Source organism: Gobio gobio (genome assembly GCF_949357685.1).
Source record: "Gobio gobio genome assembly, chromosome: 15".
Taxonomy (NCBI): domain Eukaryota; kingdom Metazoa; phylum Chordata; class Actinopteri; order Cypriniformes; family Gobionidae; genus Gobio; species Gobio gobio.
Window position 1 is genome coordinate 30255037 of NC_137108.1, and position 27054 is coordinate 30282090.

General features: G+C 39.4%; 1 protein-coding gene across 2 annotated transcripts in view; it reads left to right on the forward strand.

Moving 5' to 3' along the window:
* The window catches only part of znf804b (zinc finger protein 804B), a gene marked incomplete at its 5' end in the record, with an annotated part of 148300 nt that extends 123137 nt beyond the window's left edge, over positions 1–25163 (forward strand). For both annotated transcript variants that reach the window (XM_079838003.1, XM_079838004.1), the window contains 2 exons: positions 20520–20650; positions 20791–25163. In XM_079838003.1, coding sequence (XP_079694129.1) covers positions 20520–20650; positions 20791–24235 — 3576 coding nt within the window. In that variant the 3' untranslated portion in view covers positions 24236–25163. The remainder of the gene's footprint in view (positions 1–20519; positions 20651–20790) is intronic.
* Positions 25164–27054: the final 1891 nt, after the last annotated feature.

A 27054-nucleotide genomic window follows, 5' to 3' on the forward strand; every position in this document is an offset into this window, starting at 1 on the left:
GAAATCAGCCACTAGTTGGCGCTAACGAGTTTTATGGCTCTTTAATCACGTGGTGTTGCACACATCAACCAAATATACACATCATATTATAGGTCTCCTCATGCTGAACAACTTTGCCTCTAGAAGCATTGCTGTCAATCAAACCGTTCATTAAATATTTGCAATTATGTTAAAAACCTACTTTTGCGAACTAGTCCCTGGTTTTTTGCCCGATCAGAACCAAACCAGTCTAGGACAATTCTTTGGACTCTCTAGATCAATAATTATCAAAAAAAAGTCCAACTTTTGCATTTAGATGGCTATAACAGTGTCATTTAGAAGAGGGATGTAGCAAAATACACTCAATAGCCTATAAATCTTAATGGAAAACTCAAAACGTCACTAAAATTGTTATGTATATGTGACATAACATGCTGAAGAAGTGTGCAAAGTTTCATGGAGATTGGACCATAGGTGGCGCTATAACTGTTAAAAAGCTTTGAAAACCATGTATTCCCTATGATGAATTGCCTGTATTGGCTGTAAATGGTATTTTCCATCTCTGTAATCAGGTGGGGTTAAAAACATCCACATAATATGCATATATTATGATAGATCTCCTCATGCTAAACAACTTTGCCTCAAGAACCAATACTGTCAATCAAATCGTTCATTAAATATTAACGATTATGTTAAAAACCTCTTTTTGCAAACTAGTAATAGATTTTTCGACCTGATCAGAACCAAACCAGTGCAGTACAATTCTCTGGACTCTTTAGAGCAATAATTATAAAAAAAAGTTAAACTTTTGCATCTGAATGGTTATAACAGGGTAATTTCAAGATGTGGCCTTGACCAAGTGTCTCCAAATGCCTATATCTATTCAATGAATGCTCAGATCTACTTAAAAACAAGTCAGTACATGTATCCTATGCCTCTTAACAAGCATGAAAAATTTCAGACAGATCGGACAATATTTGCCTCTATAACAGTTAAAAAGGTGAAAATTACAGAGTTCATATCAAAATAATGGTATATTAAGCCAATAAGTGGTCGTTTGCTGCCCCCCGCTGTTCATTTTATTGTACTACACACAAAATAATTGATCTCTAAGTCATATTTAACTGCTCATAACTCCTAAACCGTATGTCGTAGACTCAAGTGTCTTGTATCATTAGAAAGGTGAGTCCATGATGAACAAAACTAATATGTTAAACGAATGTTGTGGGAGGAGCCTATTTTACTAAAATGGCTATAACTCAAGAACAAAATGAGATATCTTCACCAAACTTGGTACACATGTGTATGGGCTTAGTCTTGGTTATAATAAGCCAATAAGTGGTCGTTTGCTGCCCCCCGCTGTTCATTTTATTGTACTACACACAAAAAATTTTATCTATAAGTCATATTTAGACTTTAAAAAAATCACTATTTAAAAACGTACATCACATGTAGTCAAAATTAATCTATTAAGTATTACTACTGACAATTGTGTCACATTGAGAAATGTGAATCTTGAAGGAGACTTGCAGGAATTTTGTTATGTTTACTACAACATCATATAGTTATAATGTCTGTATCTACAACATAATTTGTGTGTAGTCCAATGTTTCTGAATACACTTTTAATAATCTGATTAATAGTTACAAAGATCTATGTGAAATGATTATAGACCATAGCATTAAAAAAAATGTGTGTGTGTGTGTGTGTGTGTGTGTGTGTGTGTGTGTGTGTGTGTGTGTGTGTGTGTGTGTGTGTGTGTGTGTGTGTGTGTAAGCATGCATAATGGAACAACTGGTTTGAAGCCTGTTTCAGAGCCTATTTTACTAAAAGGGCTATAACTCAAGAACGAAATGAGATATCTTCACCAAACTTTGTACACATGTGCATGGGCTCAGTCTTTGGTCACAGTAAAAATAATTGTGAGGATTGAACACTTGGTGGCGCTATAACATGAAGGAAACATGAAAAGGGCTATAACCACCCGACTGCTAGTCCGATTGACTTGAAAGTTGGTATGCAGTGTCTTGGTCCAAGGTACCATGCATGTCTATGAGGAATATGGTGTAACTCAAAAAACATGGCCGCTATTGGCCAATGAAATTTGAGAACCTATTAGACAAGGTTAACGGAGGCCGATCGGAACAAAACTTGATGGGCATGTTTGACTCATGGCCCTAGAGGTCTATAAGAATTTAAAGAAATTGGCCACTAGCAGGCGCTAACGAGTTTTATGGCTCTGTAATCACGTCATGTTTCACATATTCCCACAATATTGATATCATTTGATAGATCTCCTCATACTGAACAACTTTGCCTCTAGAATCATTGCTGTCAATCAAATCGTTCATTAAATATTCACCACTATGTTAAAAACCTAATTTTGCAAACTAGTCCCTGTTTTTTTGCCCGATTGGAACCAAACCAGTCTAGGACAATTCTCTGGACTCTCTCGATCAATAATTATCAAAAGAAAGTTGAACTTTTGCATTTGGATGGCTATAACAGGGTCATTTAGAAAAGAGACGTGGCAAAATACACTCAAAAGCCTATAAATTCTAAGGGACAACTCAAAACTTCACGAAAATTGGTGGGCATGTGTGACATTAGATCCTTAACAAGCATGCAAAGCTTTACAGAGATCGGACCATAGGTGGCGCTATAACTGTTAAAAACCATATGTTTCCTATGGTAAATTGCCTGTAATTTAAGTTTTCCATCTATTATTTCAGTGTTTAAAATCTTGCTAAATAAAACTTAATGTATTTTGATGCTTGTGTGCTTAAAGGCCTTAAAGGCTTGAACCCCGCTAAATGCTGCTTGCAGCTTTAATTGTTAAGAAAATTTAACGAAATAAATGAATAAATCAAGCCTGTATTACATAACACTATACAGCATTCAGAAAAATAACAGTTTGCGCTCCTAAGGGCTTTCACACTTTTCCAAATGTTTTCCAAATGTGGGCTGATGAATTCTTCAAGCCGGGTCGAAACATAAACATCGCGTTCATCAATAATATGCATCTGGAGCTGAAATGGAAAATGATGGGCCGCCTCAAGAACTTCCTGCTCTCGCTGCTGCACCTCTGAGCGCACCACGCCAGGGCCTGAAACATTTTCTCAATGGCCCAATGAGCTACGATGAGCATTTACTACTTTTAAAAAATGCGGGTCAGGAAGCGGGTCGGGTACAATATTTTCTCCTTTTTTTTTGCGGTCCGAGTTGCGGGCGGGTTAGTTGAAAACGTCGGTCGGGTGCGGGTTGTTTATACATTGACCCGCGCATCACTGATATATATATATATATATATATATATATATATATATATATATATATATATATATATATATATATATATATATATATATATATATATATAAACACAACGCATATAGATTTCCCTTACATTAGTTATTTGTAGTTATTCATGATCCCTCAGCCTCTCTAAAATAATGTGATAAAACAAACAAGTTTATTTTTAAACTGCATTATGGTCAAAACAGAACAGAGGAACATAAAAATATATTAAAGTTCTGATAAATAAAATGTATTAAAACTATGAAACACCAACACTCATAATGTGGTTGAGCGGTGTTTCATCCATTTTTATAATTTTGTCAAATATTAATTTATCGGCCATCATAAATACTGATACTGATAGTTTGGAAAAAATTTGTTGGGGCGATTGGGGACAGGTGGGGCTCGGAACCCTTCCCTACCTCCAGAGTGGGGAATGGCAGAAAAAGTTTGAGAAACACTGCTTTATATGATGAATATATTTAACACGACGCACATACTGTAGTAAACACAGACGTTCAAATGATTGCGTGACGCGCGAAAACAACAACGGAGTGAGTAAATGCAGAATTAAAATTCTTTGATGACCTAAACATTTACAGTTTGAGAGTGGTCATTTTAACACGTCAAAAGTCCTCAAAGTCAAAGCGCAAACATCATTTAAAGCGACACCCCTTAGTGAAAGCGCAAACATCATTTAAATCACCAGATCCCATTTAGTTTTAGTAGTATGATTATTCAAAGCATTTTAGATGGTTTATTCTTATATGTATAGTGCATTAATAGCAGGAGAGGCGGGACATAGCGAGCACCGGGAGAGTTTCAGTGACATTACATTATACGACTATATATAATGTTGAATATAATGTATAATAATGCAATGGGGGAATATGTGTGGGTCCTGATAATAATACACTAATAATTTTAATAATAATTAAAAAGTAAAAATAAAAAGTCTTTATTTTGCCTTAAAATATCGGGATACATATTGTATGGTGAGTTCAATATCGCGATTTATATCGAATCGTGATACGAGCGTATCGTTACACCCCTAATATTTGCCGTTACTGAATGAAATGTTGACCCAGGACAAGCTATAGGACTGCACAAGCTTTGGGGGTGTTGATGAATTCGATCTACTCCCTCTATGTTTTGATCATCGTTCTGAATCCGATCTGGATGTAGTCTTTGACAAAAACATGATTTTCTCAGCTTTTTTGTTCAAAATGTTGCTGTTTTATGAAACTTGCCTATATTCAAGTGTTGATTAAAAGAGAATGGAGGAAGCTAGAATCTTTTGTTTAAAAGCAGAGGGTCTGTTCTTTCTTTTGATATATTGCATGTTAAGATATTCATACAACAAAATATTCTGGGGGGCCATACATTTTTTATGAAAATTATCAAAAACGGCGGTGGTGGTCTGTAACACATTGTAATTCATTTTCTTTTTCAAATCATGCATCAGTGAATTTTTACATTGTTTAGATATAAAAAAGAGCTAAATATTGAAATTGTAGTGCTTTATAATTTTGGTGTTGTAGGGCTACCTTTTATACTGACCAACTCTATACTGAACAGAGCAAAATAATGTTGTTGGTCTATGAACTGACTTCTCTACCCTCCCATGAGAGATGTTAGTTGATTTGAGGATGCTGCATAAGCAATGAAAGAGTCTGTTGAACTCTTCCTGCAGGCATCTGTTTCATTAGACAGAGTTATGTATAGTCGATGGTGTAAATGCTGTGAGTTTGACGGTTTTAGGCAGTTTGGTGTTACCTCAAGCCAGCCGGTTCGCATATCGCACTAAAAACACGCAGCCTGGCTGTGTTCCCTGGTCCTGAGGAACAATCTTGTATATTTTACAACCCACAGAATCCCCAGTCACTTAGTGTTTTTGCGTGTGTGTGTGTGTGTGTGTGTGTGTGTGTGTGTGTGTGTGTGTGTGTGTGTGTGTGTGTGTGTGTGTGTGTGTGTGTGTGTGTGTGTGTGTGTGTGTGTGTGTGTGTGTGTGTGTGTGTGTGTGTGTGTGTGTGTGTGTGTGTGTGTGTGTGTGTGTGTGTGTGTGTGTGTGTGCGCGTGCGTGTGTGTGTGTGTGCGTGTGTGTGCGCACTGCATGCAATGCATTGACGTGCACCAAACATGGATGAGAGGTTTGATTTAATTAATCTTCAAGAGCCACAAAACCTTTCCTAGAGAGCTATGCAAATTAACCAGCGGCCCTCACTTCAATAAAAAGAGGAGGGAAAGGAAGAGGTGAGGCATGAGATTACAGCCAGCGTAAAGAACGAGAGAATCAAAGACATGGAGTTAACCCTCATGTTGTGTTTAGGGGTCTAAAAGAGCCTAAGGCAATTTAATAGCTTGAAAAAAACATTGAAGTAAAATGTTACATTACTTTTCCTTAGGGTTATATATGTGAGAGCCTAGATATAAAACATGAATATGTTCAAGGAATTGAACTTGAGACACTCTCAACTTCAAAATATTCAATTTAGTTTTTATGATTTCTGTTTGCGTGAACCCTAACAGAAACAACATTACAAGAAAGAATACTAGTCGCATTCAAAAGTATCTAACTGTCTGTCTGTCATTTAAAGCCATGCATTTGTTTTGAACATGGTTTTGTCAAGCCAACACCAAGTTTATATCGACAAATGTTTTTTTTAATTTATTTTTTTAAAATGTGTTATATGATTTCTTCTTTCTTACATTAAAACTCACTTTCAAGACCTGGATTGGAATTTAAATGAATGATGGCAATTTAGGATGACTGTCAACATAACATGAGGGTACTGAAACTATACCCAAACCAGCATGGCACAATCTGGCTCAACCAAATTATACAATTACAAAATTTCATTGTCTATTGGAAAGATGCCACTAAATTACAAAAGAAGATGGAACTCTATTTACACCTGAAAAGAGATTATAAACCAGAAGAATACCTGAGCTGTATGAAAGAGATCAAACTGTAATTATTTTCTTGTTATTTCTTGTTTATAATAATGTATTCATGAATTCGTTTACTTATTGATTTATTGACTTTATTATTTGTTCATTGCTTATATAATCTATACAAGTCATGCAAATAAAGCACATGTGAATTAGAATTTGAGAGAGAGAGAGAGAGAGAGAAAGAGGCAAATATTCGGGGGAAGTGTCAAGATAACTTTTTTGAACAGTTAGAGACTAAGGGTTGAATCTGAAGGGAATCCCCTGCTTGACTCCCATGGCTGAGGTGGATTTCAAATGATAGAGACCTACAGATATGAGCTTGGAGATAATCCATATTTCATAACCCATAGTCACTGGGGGGTGCAGAGGAAGGATTCAATCCGTCCAAGCCTAGTCATGTCTGTGTTTCTATAAAAAGCGCAGCAGGCTGCTTAATGTTTAAAAAATAGCTGAGGGATGTGTGCGGGTGTGTGAGTGTAAGGTCTATCCTCAGGGCATTTAGCAGTGTGGGGGTGGGGGGCAGCTCTGGGAGAAGATGAAGAGATTGTATTTTTAACGCTGCACAAACAGTTCATTTGTCCTTCTAAGAACGATTCCTGTGTGGCTTCACACTCAGAAAGTGTTTTGAGAAGAAAAAAAAATGGAAAAGGAAAAAGTGGTGTCTGCTTTTTCAGCCAAAAGCAGTGAGTCAGCAGCCTGAAATGAATGAATGGATAACAGTTATACAAGGACAAGGGGATAAACTCAGACAAATAATTGCACAAAACTTCATTTGCAGCAGATGGAGGAATTTGTACGATTCTTCATGAACTTTTAAAAGCCTGGGGGTATTGAGAGCTGTTCTGTTATGTAAACAGCCACTTTAGATGTTCCAGTCATTACTCGAAGCCGCATTGCAAGTATCTGATAAGACAATAATAGAATCTTTGCTAGGGGCTCTCTGCATCGACCAGCAAGTCAATATCCACTTTTGATTAAAAAAACGACATAGAAATACATACAGCGCTTATATAACCAATGTGTTCTATTACTAGATATATTTACATCACACACACACACACTGTCTCTGTTCCCTTCTTTAGGGAACGAGGGTTACATACATAACCGAGACAGGGTTTTTTATCGCAACCCATTCTGCCGGTGGGGTAGGTTTTAACAGCACAATGTATTTGATGTTGAGTTACACAGTTAAGTTGTACATTTATAAACTACTTTAATTTGAAGCAGATCAATTTGTGTATATTATATTAAAGTTCGAGACAACCGGTGTTGAAAGAAAATGTGTTACAACACTCCAGTCTCCCCTACTCAAAATAATCATCTTTTAGCCTGTGTGTATGTGTGGACTGCATGGGAGAAACAGCTTCTGTTTGGATGAAAGCTTCCCCTGAAAGCTCCTTACTGCACCTTCCTGCAATATCCGGTTCCAAATCTCTTCTCCTCCCTCTCATACACTCACATCCTCTAGGCTTCAAAGGGTCTCCTTTCCTGATCCTCTCAGGCACCTTACACACGGACTCATTACAGCATTCAAACATATACGCAACGCACAAATGTTACAGATCACCTAACCTGACAGCCTGTCATCTTAGGAACTGCTGAAGAGGGTCTAAAGGAGTTTTAGCAGACAGCTTTTTGCCTGCGGCCCAATGCTATAACACTCAACACATGAGCCCCATGCACGGTGTGCATCAGACGTCAGAGGATATTGGAAGTGTCTTTGGTGGATTATCTGCCTGTGAACGTGTAGATTGGGTTGAGGATAATCCACAAGTTGATGTTTTCCTCCTGGGTTGAATGAGAGTGACAGTTTATAATCAAAGTTAAGTAGAAACACCAGCCTCCAAACCTCAGCCGAGGATTATAGTTCCTTCGCTCACGGCTGTCAGGAAAAGGTTTGCGGGAGAGACATTGTTTCAGCTGGTAGTCTGTAATCTTTAGTTTGAATTCCAAATTGTTATAGGTGCTTCTCATGCGTGGGGTTGTATCATATTTCCAGGAATTTTATTAAATGTCCTTCTGAGCAAAACGCTCTCGCTCTGCACAAAACTGTCCATAGAGATGGTTCGCGTGGAGAGAGAGGGAGAAAGAGAGGGAGTTTTTCATTTTCTTTTCAAGTAAATGCCTGAGGCTTATCACTGCCTCTCTGCACCAACTGCAGTTGGCCACAGAATAAGCGGTGATGAGATTAGGCTGAGTGTGATTGGCGCAGACTCCCAGTGGAGAGTGTTTGCGCTGAAGGTGGCGTAATATAGGTGGCAGGTTTTTCATTCGGCAGCCATGGATTTGGAGACGCGAGAACGTGCTGAATTGATGCCACACGGTAGAGCAGAGTTAATGCACAGCCATTAGTAATGTTTAATGGGCAAAGTGGCATGCTATCTGTCTTTGTTACATGGTTAAATAAGTAGAACCCTTTACTAACGCACACTGAATGCTGAGTAAAATCTTTTCTACTATGGCAAACAGCCTTACTAGTGCACATAATCGAGAGAATGGTCTTTGACATTGATTTCTTTATGCTCTGTGTGATTTGCACAATTTCCTGGATCAGCTTACTTTGTTGTTGCTGGAGCAACATTCCTACCAACCAATCAGAGCTCACTAATTTGAAGGGTTGGGGAATGTTGCTCCAGGAACAACAAAGCTTGTGGATGGAGGAACTTGTCCTTTGACCTTTTAATTCACAAGGTGGAGTTTGTTTATCCAGACAGGAATAATACAATTTAGATTCATGTAATAATAGATTTTTGGGCCCCACTTTATATTAGGTGGCCTTAACTACTATGTACTTACATCAAAAAATAAGTACAATGTACTTACTGTGCTCAAATTGTACTGCAAAACACCTTTGCTGATATTGAGGTGGGATACGGGTAGGGTTAGGGACAGGTGTGGTGGTATGGATAAGTTTAAGGGTAGGGTTAGGTGTAAGGGAAGTGTCAACTGTGTAATTACAAATGTAACTACAGAAATTAATTACAGACTTAATTACATGCAGGTATTTTTAAAAATGTAAGTACAATGTAAAAATGTAAGTAAGTATAACACAATAAGTGCATTTTATCAAATGATTAATTAAAATGTTAGTACATAGTAGTTAAGGCCACCTAATATAAAGTGGGTCCGATTTTTGCAAAGTGGTGGCCATATCAGAACTATCAAACCATATTCAAACAAAATTATATTCATTACCTTTCAAAAGTTGTGGGTCAGTAAGTTTCTTTTTTCTTTTTGAAAGATTTTTTTTCCAGCAAGGATGCATTAAATTAATCAAAGTGAAGACTTGTTATTATTTCAAATAAATGCCGTTCTTTGCTGTTTTTTACTTTTTTTTTTATTTAATTTCCAACATTTTAATAGTACAGGCATATTTTTGAGTATTTTAAGACGCTGTGCAAACTTTTTAAAACTACACAAGAATGCATTTATCACTCATTCTTTCAATGATTCTGTTGTTGACACCCCTTGGAGAATAAGCTGTCTCTCTTGGTCTTCCCCAGGAGGAGAAGGAGGAGGATAGTGTTAGCAAACTGACCCCGCTCAATGACAAAGACAAAGTAAAGAAGTTCTTCCGTGGGCTGCAGGAAGATCCAGAGAAGGGGACTGCCTGTTTCACAGTGCAGTGCACTATGTTGAACGAGTGGGAGAATGAGAAAGCAGTGCGCTGCTCTCTCTGTAGACTGCCAGGATGAGTAGGCTCTTATTGTCTTCTGCCCTTGTCAAACGCCTGGAGCTCTCCAGGGTCTCTGCAGCCCAGCTGAGGCTCTATTCATCTCCACCTGCCACATCCCGATAAAGGTACAAGAGAGCACAGTGTTAAAAAAAGAAACCGAGTTAGAAAGGGAGAGGGGAAGATATGACTCATTTTGAAAGCATCAGAGGACCAGCTATACCTGAGGGGAAGAACAGACAGATGGAACGGTGTTAGACAACTCGCACACATATACGCAGACGCAGAGACACAGGTGCGCAGTCTATTCCGTTTCAATGCTTCATTATGCAGGGAATATTCACTCTGTTTCTTAGTGCCGCTTGATGCTTTTTCTCGTGTGTGTGTGTGTGTGTGTGTGTGTGTGTGTGTGTGTGTGTGTGTGTGTGTGTGTGTGTGTGTGTGTGTGTGTGTGTGTGTGTGTGTGTGTGTGTGTGTGTGTGTGTGTGTGTGTGTGTGTGTGTAAAAGAGAGAGAGGCAATCCCACCTGTTTGTTGTGTCAGGTTCTAGACTGGGAGGCAGGCTGACTAATGTTGCTCACCTGTGCTCAGGAGGTCCAGAGAGGCCTGTCACAATACGGCAGATTAAAATAGAGGAACTAGAGCATGCAGAAGGACCTCACACACACATATCCTCGCAGTCGTATGCATACGCAGGTGTTTCCGGTTAACTCGACAAACTGGATTTTATAGCAGATATGCTATTTGTAAATTGGCACAAAAAGCCCATTTTTACAATTTGTTTCAAAAATGGCATTACCTGTAGTGGTATGACCAAAGTGTTTATTTTCAGATGCCAGTACTAATTTTGTATGTTAATACCGATTTTAATAAATGCTGATTCTATACTATTTTGTGTAAAAAACTGTTTTATAAAATAACACACTTAGAATAAAATCAATAAATTTAAATGCCACAAATTGCATCACAACATTATAATGAACAGTATAAAAAATGGATATTCATTTTGAGATTTGCTAAAGATTACATTTGTGTTATGAAATGTATTAGTGTTCAGGCAGACTAAAATTAGCTTTATTTTATAATTTTTTTTTTTAGAATTTTATATATATGCTTTATATATGCTTTTAAGTTATAATCATACACACGCACACACACATACTAGGTGTGTTCGACATCGGCTGCGGCTGGATGTAACCGATCGGCGAGAGTTGCTTCCCGTAGGGACACTCTCGCGCTGTGTTTGCATACTTTGTCACAGCTGAAGTGAAATAAAAGCAATATTTGTCAAATACACAGATGTTTCAGAGACATTGTCATGTAATACTTTATTTACTGCTTAATACAGCATCTTGTACAATTATAGAGTTCAACGTAAGCCTACACTATCAATGGGGTCTACGATTTTTATCAGTTTTATTTTGATGAACATGACACAATATAACATCGCGACTACATGAAAGGAGGTTTTACTATTATAAAAAAGGATTTGCAAGCATTAGTGGAGCTGAAGGTGTCCGAATAAACACGAAACACACATGCTCGTTGTCATGCGGTGAATCCGGCCAATCGTGGAACAGCTGTGTCATCATCAGCGCTCGTGTAGCCGCTCTGGAGAAGCTGCGCAAAATGCACCAGCTGGCTGCTCTCGAATCGCTCTCATGGTACTTTTATGGCATATGTCACAGTCATGTGGCATCGGCGCTGCCGCTGTCTCAAGTCGGATAAAATTTCTACACCGCAAAAAATGTTTTTTTTGACTTATTGTATATTTTCCAAAAATATCTAATGTAATTTTACTTACCTAGTAAATGCAACTTGCTTTTTTTTTTGCAGTGTAACCGGCATGTACTGCTTCAAGTCAGCCGCCGATCGGTCTGTGCAGCGCTGCATGAAGTCGAACTAGCCTATTGTGACATATATCATGTCATAAATATCATGTGACACTGAAGACTGAAGTAATGGCTGCTAAAAAAATTATCTGAATGGATATTCATTTTGGGATTAGCTACAGATTATATTTTACAGTGTTGTGAAATGTATTCATGTTTATATATTATAATGTGCTTCCATAATTTTTACAATATGGTAATTTTGCTGTATATTCAACCTAAATTGTTTTATATATTGCACAGCAATTTTTGGCTAATCCAGTAAATTAAATACATGATAATTTATTTTTTTCTTTTATTTATTGGAACTGGATGGATGAAAACAAATGATAGAATTATTCATAATAAATAGGTCAGTTTCAGTTGGATGAGCCACTTTTGAAGATGCTGAAATCAAAAATATGAATAACTGTGACACTGTGAACACACATCAAATGAATTCTGAATTAATGTGGCAAGTGGCAATGTTTTTTGGCAACCATAAACAACCAACAGCTACAATGTGTTAACACCAGACGTGAACAGTTTCCAAACTAATCAGTATAATCAACAAAGCCAGCTCAACTGAACTGAAGAGTAAACAATAGTTTTCTACTCTGTGATTATTAAAATCATGTCACAGATATTCTACAATAATATAGCATAATCTCTTGCTGTTGTCCAAGCGTGTAAACAATGAATTTAACTATCCCTTTTGTTGGAAGATCTGCATTTAATGTTACACGATTGATCAGGGCAGCCATGATTGGCACTGAAGCTTGTAAAGATGACAGCTGTCTGCATGACCCAAACTGAAGGGAGCAGATGAACCACAATGACTTTTCAAATTTGTGCAAAAAAGTAGCAGACAGAAATCCAGCTCTTTGAAGGCCTGTTCCTGGTGAAATGTTACAAGGTGACACCTACATGTCTGGGCTCTGTGAGGTGGACAGAGATGTTTCAGCCAATTAGGGAACAGCCTGCTCATGTCCCAGTGCTAAAATGGCAAATCTGCTAATATCTACACAGAGGCCGAGCTCACAGTCAGTGTGAGCTGTCAGACCAGATTTCACACTACCATTGCACCTGCATTTGTGTATGAATCATTGGTTAGTGTGTGTGTGGTGTGTGTGTGTGTGTGTGTGTGTGTGTGTGTGTGTGTGTGTGTGTGTGTGTGTGTGTGTGTGTGTGTGTGTGTGTGTGTGTGTGTGTGTGTGTGTGTGTGTGTGTGTGTGTGTGTGTGTGTGTGTGTGTGTGTGTGTGTGTGTGTGTGTGTGTGTGTGTGTGTGTGTGTGTGTGTGTGTGTGTGTGTGTGTGTGTGTGTGTAATGTGATAGAATGCAGTTTGATAGTCATATGTTGTTTTTGTATAGACTTACTAATTTTTTTGGCAAAGTAAAGTGGTGTGATCATGACTCAGATATGTTTTTGGTGTGATCATGACTCAGACTGTTTTTCACAAGAGTGTGTTTGCTCAAGGTTATGATATAATGTGGAAGTTGGCAGAAACTCTAGGCAGGACAGTATATTAAGGCATTATCTAGCTGGCATGGAGGTTTGCTCCTCATTGGTGACTCCAGTGATTCAACCTTAATTTAATGAAGCGACGAGAATACTTGTGCGCAAAAACAAACAAGAATAACGACTTTATTCAACAATTTCTTTATAGCCTGTTCCAATCTCCTACGCTGTTCACATTGTAAACAGTGCAGTGCTTTCGAGTTCTGCGGCAGCTGATGCTGTTCACTAGCCTGACAAGCCAGAAACCACATCAAGATGTTGGGTCTGGGAACTCACCATTGACAAGGCTCAATCCGAGGGGCGGGATAAACGGTTGTCTTTCAAATTTCCTCTGCACGCAATAGGATAGCGCTACAACTAACCAGAGCAATGAAGAAGGTGAAGCGGAGCTAGCTGATAGATTAAACTTTCGCCGTATCCGGTCGGCAAAACTCTGAACACATCTTCCTTTCTTAAGAATGACTTCAGTGCCGTTCTTTGTTCTTTTCTCAAAGAAAAGCTTAACTCCAAGTCAACTCCAAGCTTAACTCCAAGTCAGAGTCATGGCCAAAGCCGATTCGGAAGGCCGCTGTTCGCCAGCTTCTTTGTTTACGAGTAGCACGCGGAACCGCGGCAACTCTGCAATTGTGTTAAGCCCGCCCACCGACTCTATACACGATGTGATTGGCCTGACCAGAGTTTGGTTTTTCCAGCTCGCAAGCCAACCGAGAGTTGCTAGACTTCCCTGGTAGATTTGCTGCCACTAGGGTGCGTCTAGATTTCTAGGCTAGCTGTTCACGTGAACACCACGGCGCATGTGTGTGATGATGACGCGGGAGCTGCACTGTTTTTACAACGTAAACTGCGTAGGAGACTGGCACAGGCTAGAACGAAATTGTTGAATGAAGTCGTTATTTTTGTTTGTTTTTCGCACAAAAAGTATTCTCGTTGCTTCATAAAATTAAGGTTGAACCACTGGAGTCATGGACTATTTTAACAATGTTTTTACTACCTATCTGGGCCTTGAAAGTGTTAATTATATTGCTGTCTATGGAGCTCTTGGATTTCATCAAAAATATCTTAATTTGTGTTCAGAAGATGAACGAAGGTCTTATAGGTTTGGAACGACATGAGGGTGAATAATGACAGAATTTAAATTTTTGGGTGAACTAATCCTTTAATATATACGAGTTTTGAAGAGACAGACAAATGGAAACTTCTAGCCCCCAATTCACTAAAGGAATCGTGAAAACAATGCCAAAAATGGCAAAAAATTCTCTGCTAAACTGCTTTTTCATCGTGCTATTATTTTTTTTCATGTGACATCACTTCACACCCTTATAGGAACGCCCACTTGGAGAGCAAAACAACACTTTCCTCCATTGACTGCCATTCGTTTTTACCATGTAGCGAGACAGTGATATTAAAAGATCAAATTCAGTATACATCTTATGGATAATGCAATATACATTCGAGCAGATGAACCCTGAATATGAATGCAATGTGCAATTTCTGGTTAAGCATTTTTCCATAGAAAAGCTATTATAAAGAAAACGCATAATCATCGTTCATATTCTGGGCTCATCTGCTCGCCTGTATAGTATGCATCATCAATAAGGTGTGTACTGAATTTGATCTTTTAACATCACTGTTTTAACATTAAGACACTTAGTGTTTTTTCACATTTATGGTTTTAGAATGTCCCACTGTTTTTAGTGATTGAAATACTGCAGCAGTAGCTGTATATTGACCACAAGTGCACAAAACTTGCCTTTTGTTCACATATTGTTGTTTTTCTTCCTTTGAGATGGAAAATTGACAAGCCTGTCCTGCAGTTCAATTGATGTTTTGCCCCTTCAGGTCTCTGCGCCAGCCACGTGACTGAAAACTATGAATTCTCCAATTTGCAGGTCATATTTTGCTGTGCTCCACTGGAACCCTTCACCACTGTGATTCAGATACTTAAAAAAAAATTCTGAAAGTATTCTTGACTTCATGGCACGTCTGGATAACGTTGTTCTCCATCATTCAATCATCATTTGATGAATTAATGCTGTCATGATCAATTGAAAACATCCCTTTTAAATTAACTTAACACTTGCTTTATGGATGCTATATAACTTGTGGCAGAGAAATAGCGCTGCAAATTGTAAAACAATCATTTGTGTAACAAACATTTACATAAAAAGTATGTAATTTATGTAAATGTATTTCCTCTGTATTTCTTTGTTTGTTCATTCGCTCGTTTGGTGTGATCTCACCAGGCCAGCACCTATAAACACATCCAGTTTTAGATTTTTTACAGAGGGTTAACCATGAAAAAAAGAACTAATGAAAACCTTATGCTGTGTGCAGTTCACAGCATTTTATTGTCTTTAAAATGCCATGCACATCGGTCTTAGTTTCCACTATAGTGCCTTTATATCCTCTGATATAGGCTCTTTACCCTGCACGTATTAATGGGATTCCTTTAAGGTCTATTAACATTAGGATTTTTAGTAGCAATGTAAAAGCCTTTGAGGTCTGTTATCTCAGCTGGTGAATCTCAGAGTAGTTGAGATGCAGATATCAAAGGGACCTATGCTGTATGAGATGCAAGATGCTGCATTACTCCTGAATTAAGATTACGAATAGCTACCGCAGCTAAAGGTTTATAAAAGTCTCTTAATGGGCTTTTTTTTTTACATCACATTGAAAAGACACACAAGCCAATAATACACTAAAGGGTCTATCCTTACACATTACATGCAGACAAACCTCTGTTCTTTCACATTGATTAATCTGTCAGTCTTTGATCATTAGCACACAACCGAATTGATTTAATGGATTGGAGGTCGGAGATCAATTAGAGCCTCTCATCACCTCCAATTCTCATTAATCCCAACACAACTCAGGGTTAAAATGTGTGTTTGTGGGTTGCAGTCCATGTCACAGGAACAACTGTAGTACTTTATTCAACAAGGACTGTATAACAAAAATGAGGTTTGAAAAATTAGAGGGTCCTTTTGCATCTTTATGTTAAATGTTTTTGATTCTTTCAAAGTTAGAATTATCAGAGGGCATGAGTTCTTTTTGACAGTTTAAAATATAGGTTCAGATATTCTTTTGTTCTTTCTTATCTGTCGATTATTCATGAGGCAGATGTTTCATTGAAATTTCAAATTATCTTCTGAAGGGCGAAATCTAAGGCATCATGAATATGAGAATATCCAAAGCTAATTATGAGTAGAGCGTTTAGACATGCTCATCAACATTAGCGGCAAATACTTTAATGTGCCTTATCAATCATATCAGTCATGGAATTATTTTATACCATAAACATCTCATTCTGTCAAAACCATCATTGTGTTTCCAGGCTGTAAAAATGATTGATGGAGAAAGAGAGAGAGAGAGAGCGAGTAGTGCTTTCTAAAGTAGCACTTGGTTAAAATTAGAGGCTGACCTGGTGGGGGTTTTTTTTAAACAGAATTTAGCATATTTCTAAAAATGTATTGCTCAGTAGTTGTTTTTCCTAAGCTCAGGAGACTTAGTTGTGATTCTCATATATCTCTCATTGTAGTATCAATAACATGTCCGATGTTTCTCCCAAAATTTCTTAGAAGAAATAGAAATAAACACAAAAAGAGTCAAAACTGAGAATGTGGTGGAAGAAAGAACATCTCTTTATTGTTTGTTATTTATTCATCTCTTTCAAGACTCCATTATAGGAATATTTTAATGCTCAGATGTTGCTTTTTTTAAGCTCAGGAGACTAAGTTGAGATTCTCAAATATCTCTAATTTTAGTATCAACAATGTCTCAAATGTTTCTCCTAAAATTCCTAAGGAGAAATAAATTTAGACACAAATGAGACATGAGAAAGTTCTGAGAGAAAGAAGTCCAAAATGAGAATGGGCTGTGAAAAGAGAGTTCTCTTTATTGTCTTGCAGAGGTTGCTCTTTTATTTGGATTGTTTATGACATTGGGGGTTTTCACCTTTAATGGACAGGACAGTAGGAGGAGAAACAGGAAACAATGGGACAGACGAGAAGGGAACAGGAGACAGAGAAGGGAAACTCTGACAGAGGTTTCTCTAAGCTCAGGATACTAAGTGGGCTCATTCTCTTATATGTCTTTTTTAGGTATCAGCATTGTCTTCAGATGTCTTTAGTTTTATTTTAGGAGAAACATGTTAAATTATTTGTTTAATACGCCTAATATTATAAATACTGATCATTTAAATACCATTATACATTTCAGAATATTAAGGTATAACAAGCTAAACACACTAGAAATGAGCTAGATAAGTGTAAGATGTTTAGTATAAGAGATACTTTCTTTTTTATCAAAAGTAACACTAGTGTACCAGTTCTTCATTGTTGTTGCATAATCTTTTTGTTTGTTTGTTTAGCATTGGCAATTTTGTCTTGTACAACCCATTTTGCATGTGTGTAAATATAGGTCATGATTTCCCCTATTACAGTGGTTCTTAATCCTAGTCCTGGGGATCCCCCGCTCTGCACATTTTCTATGGGTGCATCTCAATCAGTTCCCTAGCTCCCGAGCTCATGAATCAGTATATCGTACACACGAATTCAGGCCCTGTCAAGGACAGTTAAGGACGCTGGACTGGACGCACACTTAGGGACACTAATGACTATTTGCGGCGATGTGACAACGTCCTCATTGTACAACATCATTAATGGTATCTATGAACAATAGCAGAGCGGATATCTTTCTGACATTACTTGTAATGTAATTTAAAGTACATTGTGATAAATATTTTGCTTGTGACATATACGTGCAGCAATTCATTCAATTCCGTTAATAAATTATAAATGTGTGTCGTTATCAGTCATTATGTGTCATGAGATGTCTCACATGATTTAAGTTTCGCACTTCAGAACTTCCCTTATGGGAACATAGTGAGCATCGATGCACCCTGGGTTTTGCGTTGCATTGTGGGACTTTTTAGGGAGCGAACGTTTCAGTGCACTGGAAAGATTCTGCAATTGATCCACTCCCTGATCAGTGAAGTGTGACCAGTGAGACCACCAGAGTCTTAAGCTAAGGAGAAAAATATGAACACAGTGTGTGATGTTGTTGAGATCACTTCTAAACTTTTGAGGAGATCATTGTGAGAGTGTTAAAGTTTTTGTCTCAGGAGACAAGTGTGAGAAGCAGGAGACTCAAGCAAATGTTTCCATTTGATGTTACAGAAACATTTTTGTTTTTTTCTTTCCTATGGGTGGCATCTCTAATAGCAAGCTTAATGGAAAATAAATCCAAGACATACGTAAATGATTTTAAATAATTATTAAATAATAATGATTTTAAATAATGAATTTCATTCACTGAAAAGTATAGATCAAGATAGTGCAGCACATAACTAAAATGATATTTTATTCATATTTTACATGTGAATGTGCATTCCACTGATCTGGGTCTTGCGCGAATGTAACAACACACTTAAGAAAGGCAGCTTCTTATGTAGTCATTATGCAGCGATGCTGCTCTCTATGTAGGTTTTGTACCAGGTCTGTGGTATTATTATGCTTTTTTTCGAATGAAACAGCACTCACATTCTGCCTTTGTGTTGATAAGCAGAATCAGAGTCAGAATCTGAAGACAAGGTAAATCTGGTCTCTATTATTTTCCTCATTCTCTCTGAGTGCCTTTTTCTCCCCTATTTGCAATACTTTTATATTTACATGTATGTTAATTTGTGATGCCATGCCACAAAATGAATCTCAACTATTCTGTTTAGAATCTCTCTTCATGATAATGAATAGAGAAATGATGTACTAATAGTTTGACATCATATCAGCAATCTGTTTATAAATGAAAGGGCGGCAGTGGCTCAGTGGTTCATGTCGGTTGTCTACAAACCGGAAGGTTGGTGGTTCGATCCCCGGTTCCACCTGATCAAGTGTCGAGGTGTCCATGAGCAAGACACCTAACCCCAGCTGCTCCCGACGAGCTGGATGGCGCCTTGCATGGCTGACACCGCCGTCGGTGTGTGAATGAGTGTGTGAATGGGATAACGTGAGGCAAAATGTAAAGCACTTTGGATGGCCGTAGGTCTGTTAAAAGCGCTATATAAATGCAGTCCATTTACTCAATTAGCAGTTTTTAAATAGATTTTCTGAAAATGTTTTGTTAATTTGAATCTGAGTTTGCTCATCCACCATATCAATGTTGTTTTTGGAAGGTGGAGGTTTTTATGCGAGTATACGCTGAAATTTTTATGGTTCCTCTGGTGTGTGTATACTCTGAAAACTCTTCTGTGTAGCTCCCTTGAAGCAGGCATCGTTAGTGTGTTTTGCTGTGTAAAGTCAGTAGCCTCTGTTGGGAGTTAGCTTTCTAACGTCTCACAGATACTTTATTTTTTTTTGCCCCTGTCAGTGCTAGTCACCATGCAGCAGAGGGGAACTGTCCTCCTCTTTGCACTCCCTTCACACCACCAACAAAATCTTGGTATGGTTTGTGCATGCATGTGATCACAAAAATAAAAGAGTTTCTGTAAAACTAAGGTGCTTTGAGTTTGTGACACACCAGTGATAGCTCATTTCCGCATTTTGGCTAATATCAATTAAAGACAACCGTGTTTTTTCCTTACATTTATGTGTGATTGTGTTTTATTACCAGACCATATTAAACACATACGTCACCTGTGTACTGGGGGAGAGAGGAGATGCAGTGAGTTACATTTTCATTGCCTCTCACGAGTCAAGACAAAGATGGCTTTCTCTTATATTTCCCTGCTGAGTGAAGTCAAAAGTGTTTGGCTGTGTTCATGTGACTTTCCATTCATGTCTCCTGAACAATTTCAGGCGCCACTGACACTTTTATTGTTTTGTGATTGTATTTTGAATTTGCTGATTTTATGTTTACTTTGTTCCAATGTTTTTCTCCTCTGCCCTAAAGGGATAAAGTGATAAATAGACAGGCATCCATCGGTGTGGTCTATGCCTTTTCAGAGGAGCCTTTTATGTGGGAAATTGATTGACTGGTACTGTCTCTATTAACAGAAGCATTAGAAAGAGATGTTTTTGTTTCTTTTTTAAATCAAATGTGTTGCAAGGCTGTTTTGGATTGCTCTGCCTCAATTGAACCCCAGGTTAAACCTGGATTGATGTTTCCTTTCCTCCTGACTAAACCTTCTTTAAGTCCTTTATCCAAGCCAAACAAATGCCGTTTTCATGGAAAGCCTTAGGTTTTCAGTACTTCTTATCTCTCGTTCTCATCTACCTGTTTTGTCTTACAGAGGCTGAAAGAGTTGAAACAGAGAGAATTTGCACGTAATGTCTCCTCCAAGTCCTGGAAAGATGATAAAAAGCAAAAAAGAGCTCTGAAACGACTGCATCATCTTGCACAACTCAAACAGCAAAGAGACCGGTAAATCATTATAAACTTTTAATGTGATAATTCTTTATATAATGCATGCACTATACAGTATATAAGATTTAAAGACAGATAAATCTTTTAGCTCAGACGCACTGCCTAATTACAACGCTGTCTTCTGTTCTTGCCAACAGTGATGACAGGAAAGGTCCGAAGTTAAGGTCTACAAACAAGGATAGGGATCCAATTCAAATCCTCTCTTCTGGCAGTAGCAAGTTTGACACGAAACCAACAGCATCCTTGGTTCAAAACTCAACTCCTATTTCTACAAGCACCTCATTGAAGGGCTTGTCCTCCACTCGTATGCCCACACATCAGCAGCCATGCCACAAAAAACACCCCTTACTGACAAAATCCTCTGCAGGACACCGGAGCCCCAGGGCAGGAGTCTCATTCTGTTTTTCCAGACGAGCTCAATTAAAGCTTGACTCCTGTGCGTCTGTGTTTAGTGATGGACTAGAGGAGGCCAGTGACTATCAAGAGCTCCAGCGCCACAAGCACAGACTCGCCCTGGAGGCCCTTTGGTCTTGCTCGAGCACAGCCAGATCCCCAAATAATGATGACCATGATCTGTCCCATGATCCACCAACTTTGGGCTGGGCGGATGGAGACTCTCAAACACCTCAAATGGAAGCACAAGCAAAACATGTGGAGTGCCCTGAAATTCAGGCAAACTACAGCACAAGTCAGCCAGAGAAGCTGGGGTGTCCTGACACACACAGTCCTGGAGCAGACTGGAAGCCAGCTGGTTCAGATGACAGATTGCTTGATGGGGGGCAGAGGCCCAGGGCAGAGGGGGCTTATGGGGGATCAGAGGAGAGAGAATGCCTCAAGTGCCCTGGCCCTACTGTTTACACAGATGGACAGGGTACCATGGACCAAGGCCAACTCCAAATACACAAAGGCTCACATCACCATACACAGAAAAGCAGCGAACAGGGTATTATGCAGAATGGGAAGGACAGTATATCAGAAAAAGAGACAGATGAGTATAACATACACAGACTGTGCAAGGATGAAAATACAGGTTCTTTCCTTAATGTAGTCAGCAAGGACGGAAGTGTGACAAAATGGCCTTTTGAGCTGGTGCAGTACACTTCTGACGAGCCACACATATCTTACAGCAGTAACCCTCTCTACTTCTATTTAAAACACAAAGAGGGCAAAGACGAAAGCACAAAGGCTGAGGGGACAGATGTTGTTGACAAGCTTGCAGGCCAGAATGACAGAGCTAGGCCACAAACACAGGACGTTCCAGGAGATAAATTAGGCATTTTAAAACCAAAGAAACCCAACCACAAGAGAAAGGGAAAAAAACGTAGGCATAAATTAGATGCTGTCAGGATCCGGCAAGCGGGATGCACATTCAAAACCACCTCGCATACAGAAGCTGGAGGACACTTTGAATTCCAATGCACTCCAACCGACATGTCACAAAACAAGCAAGCCTGCACTGAGAGGAGGCACAAGCTGGGGAAGAGGAAAAGATCAGTGAGAGATGAGACTTCAAATGAAAGTGACACCCCAGAGCACAGCCTCAAAAGCATTGTTGTAAGCACGCTTTCCGCCCCGGTACGTAAAAGGAAGAAATGTCAAACGATGAGGGGGCTTGTGTCTGCGCTGCGCTTGGTAAGGCGGAGGCCTTTGCCATATTCTGTTCACAACACAACAGGAAGAGAAGATAATTATCGCTGGTATGACAACACCTATGAGTCAAAAAGGGATGCTGTCTCAACTCCCACCAGTGACAAATCTGGGTCATGGAGTGGCCTGTCAGACTTGACTTCAGATGGAGAATGGCCTGTGTATGACATGGGGAGATGCTCCACCTCACCAAGATCAAACTATCTATACCCTTCGAGAAAGGGGCACAGTCAGCCCAGGTCTTGCATTAGAAGTTCCTCTTACAATGTTCCTCACTACAGTTATAGTCCATGCAGAGATTTTGAACATACAGGGGACAGTTGGGATTACACAGACTCTTACATCCACAATAAACGGAAATATTCAACAATTTATAACAGTACAGAGCAGCAAGAGAGATACAGCATCAGAAGGCACAAAAAAATTGTTGAGGAAAATAAACACAGAGAGCACAGATTTCAACATACAGGCAGGCAGTTGTTTTATAGAGTCTATGACCGTCCTGAACCTCAAGATGATGTCAGGGATTGGTGGGATGAAAGACTTAGCCCTGTAGGTAGAAGGTACCGGGAGAGGGAAGAATTTCCTTGGTCAAGTCCAGAAAGAAGTGAAGACAGGTGGTATAACAAGCCAGTGTCCATTCGTAGCCCCAGTTCCTCTAGTAGCATTAGCATCTCTGATCTTAGTTCGGACTGGTTGTCTAATTCCCATATTAGGTCACCTCCAACTGGACAGAGCCAAAAACATTGCAGTCATTCTGGGTGGCCATACGAGAGATTGGTCAAGACCAAATCATCCCATTCTCCTCTTAGAAAGAGGAGTCACTCACCCCCATTAGCTACAAGTAACCATACAGCTCAACCTAATTCCTTACAGTCAGGTCTAGGAAAGGAAGAAGTTACACACAAATCTAACCCCATACCAACAGACCAGTTGGTTGAGAAGGATCCTAAAGTGAAGAAAGCAAATGTCATTCTCTCACTTCCGCTAATTGGTAAATTACCCTCTATTAAGAAAGGTGCGAGAAAAATAGGGATTAATAAAGATGCAAGTGCCAGTATTAGTAACCAGGTTCAAACTTCTTCAATTGTCCCATCAAATCAACAAATTATACCTCAAATTAACAGTAAGACTCTAGAACACTTACAACACACAGATGGGCAAAATCCCAGCAGATCCCATGCTTGTCTTGAAATTGCCAAGGAGAATAGATCAACAGAAATGCGTTCTGCTTTAGCTCTGGATCCAGACAAGACTTTGTCCCAAAAACTTAACATCAGAGACCAAGCGGACAATGCAGAAATTGCAGGGAATCACTGCCCAAAATGCACCACCCCTCCCCTTTCTGAGCAGCCAATAACCTTCACCGACGATGAGATTGAGAAGTACAAATTGCTTCAACTGCAGGCCCAGCAGCACATGCAGCAGCGGCAGCACTTTCAAGAGCAAGTATCTGTGGACATGACCCATTTACCAGTACCAACTCCAGAGCCGCCCGACCAGACTACACTTTCAGCCTGTCTACCATACAGCATACTCCAGCCCTCTTCTCCACCCTCTTCTATTGCTCCACACTCTTCGCCTGTTGCCCTGCTACCACCCCTTCATCCCACCCTCTCTCAGCCCCAATTTGCCCGTCCAATTCCTGCTGCCTTTTTTCCAGTGCCGCCTGCTACTGTGTTGGCAGCTCAACCCCTCCACCTGATCCCAGCCTCATCCTTCCACCCAGTTCACCCTCACCATCATGTTCCTGGATTGACTCTCCACCCCCTGCCTCCCACTTCTCTGCTCCCTGCGATGCTCAGTCCAATGCCCATGGCTGCTGCTGCTGCTGCTGCTGTTGCTGCTGCTGCCAGCACTCTGCAGATCCACCCCCTACTACACCCTCTGTTTCACAGCCAGGACCTTCAGCACCACCCTGGACCAACCAGCTAGCTCTGGTCGGAATTAGAGGGGAAAGGAGAATAAGAAAGAAAAGAGTTCTGACATGAAATGTCCTACAAGACCCCTCCAATTGTGCTGTGAACTGCTTTCTAATGTTTAGGTTCTCCTCGCAGCCAAAGTTCCTGTCGATTAGTGATTTATGTTTGTTTAATATCTGTGTGTTGCAGTGTCAACTCAAAGATAGCAAGACTTTTTACTTTACTTTTTACTTTTATCCCATTCTTTATACATCCACTGTGTCCCCGCATCCTGTCCCCGCAGATGAACATGCCTCACCGCACTGTGATTTATCAGCAGTTGAGCCCATTCAGCAGTTGGCTGAAATTAAGCATAACCTTGAGTCAAATTAGAATGTTAATGCCCTTTTCAATTAGTAATAAGTATAATTAGCATATTTTTTTATAGTTATGCTACCCAGCAAGTATTCCAAGGGTTTTATTTATGAAGAACTAGGGGAAATATCCTTGAGCAAACTTAAACTGACTAAGCAAAATGTACATGAAACTTCAGAATTATTCAAAATAATGTTTTTTAAAAATGCAAATTGACATGATTATTTGGTGCAGAAACACAGCATGTGATTGAGCTATTGCATCTCTTAATGGATTTAGCAGTGTTCACCACTTTAGGTGAAGACATCCTGTTTTTTTCTGTGCTGTTAGTAGGGTAGAGTAAGTTTGGACTTGCTCAGCTGTAGTGTGGACATGCAATAATGTTTTTTTTTTCAATCTATTTAAAGTGTAAAATTTTGAATTGTATTTATGTATTCATACTTTGTAATGTAAGTAATAACAAATAACATGCACTTGATTGTTCATACATGTTTAAGATGCTTTTTATTCACTCTTATTTTGGTAGAGCCAAACATACTTTCATCTGTAAGATAATGTCATGGGAATAATAAATTAAATGTCATTCCAAGAAATGACAGCTTTGTCATTACTTGTGTCTTTGAGGTCTAGATTTTGACTTTAGGCTTTGGACTATTAGACTTTGGAAGACAGGGAGCAACAATTGGAATTTGGCCTGAAGGAGGATTGTGGCTGAACTGGCATTTACCCACCTTTAGAAAAAACACAGAAAATGGCATAACATGTTCAATTCAGTGAACGTTAACACACCGTCATTTCAAATGAGCAGTGCTTCGGAGTTTGTGTCAATGATGCTTCTCATTGCCAGCAGTGGCCCAATAACACAACTGTGCATTTGCACTAATTAACTCTCTCCGGTACAAGTCGTCTGCTCTGGCAAGCAGGAGCTCTACTCTGCAGTCTCTCACTGGCACTAAACGGATTGGTGATTCATATCTCTAAACTCTAACTCAAACTGTGCTGGGTCTGTATTTTAATAAATACAGAATGATGAAGGCAAAGTTGTGTCCTGCTAGATAGGTGACTTGAATGCCAACGCAGTGTTAAATTCTTGTGTAAAATGATTCTGAGAAGCTGACAAGATGTGTCACATTCAATAACATATTGTGAGTTGATTGAGTGGGATGTTTTTCTCTTTTTGAGTGCACTTCATGTTGGAAATGCAGGGTGATAACTAAAGGTTCCAGTGATGGTCTTATGTTGATAATAAAACATCAAACAAGTATCCTACAAAATACATACATGTCTCTAGCAAGCATAGGGCTGAAGGATCAACCTGATCTCACAGCAATTTGTACGTATTTTATGAGGTGGCTAATTCATACGAATTTGTATGACCTCACTCGTACGAATTTGTAATATTTTTACTAAATTGTACATATTTGACGAGTTGCCCAATTCGTAAGATCTCGTACGAATGACCTACTCCTAACCCCGCCCCTAAATCTACCCGTCACTGCAGTTTAGACAAATCATACAAATTTATATGAGTGAGGTCGTACAAATTGGAACAAATTAGCCACCTCGTACAAATACAGTGGGGAGAACAAGTATTTGCTACACTGCCGATTTTGCAGATTTGCCCACTTACAAAGCATGTAGAGGTCTGTAATTTTTATCATAGGTACTCTTCAACTGTGCATGATGGAATCTAAAACAAAAATCCATAAAATCACATTGTATGATTTTTAAGTAATTAATTTGCATTTTATTGCATGACTAAGTATTTGAAACATCAGAAGAGCAGAACTTAATATTTGGCACAGAAACCTTTATTTGCAATTACAGAGACCATACGTTTCCTGTAGTTCTTGACCAGGTTTGCACACACTGCAGCAGGGATTTTGGCCCACTCCTCCATACAGACCTTCTAAAGATCCTTTAGGTTTCGGGGCTGTCGCTGGGCAATACGGACTTTCAGCTCCCTCCAAAGATTTTCTATTGGGTTCAGGTCTGGAGACTGGCTAGGCCACTCTAGGACCTTGAGATACTTCTTACGGAGCCACTCCTTAGTTGCCCTGGCAGTGTGTTTCAGGTCGTTGTCATGCTGGAAGACCCAGCCACGACCCATCTTCAATGCTCTTACTGAGGGAAGGAGGTCGTTGGCCAAGATCTCACGATACTTGGCCCCATCCATCCTCCCCTCAATACGGTGCAGTCGTCCTGTCCCCTTTACAGAAAAGCATCCCCAAAGAATGAAGTTTTCAGCTCCATGCTTCACGGTTGGGATGGTGTTCTTGGGGTTGCACTCATCCTTCTTCTTCCTCTAAACACGGCGAGTGGAGTTTAGACCAAAAAGCTCTATATGTCTCATCAGACCACATGACCTTCCCCCATTCCTCCTCTGGATCATCCAGATGGTCATTGGCAAACTTCAGACGGGCCTGGACATGCGCTGGCTTGAGCAGGGGGACCTTGCGTGCGCTGCAGGATTTTAAT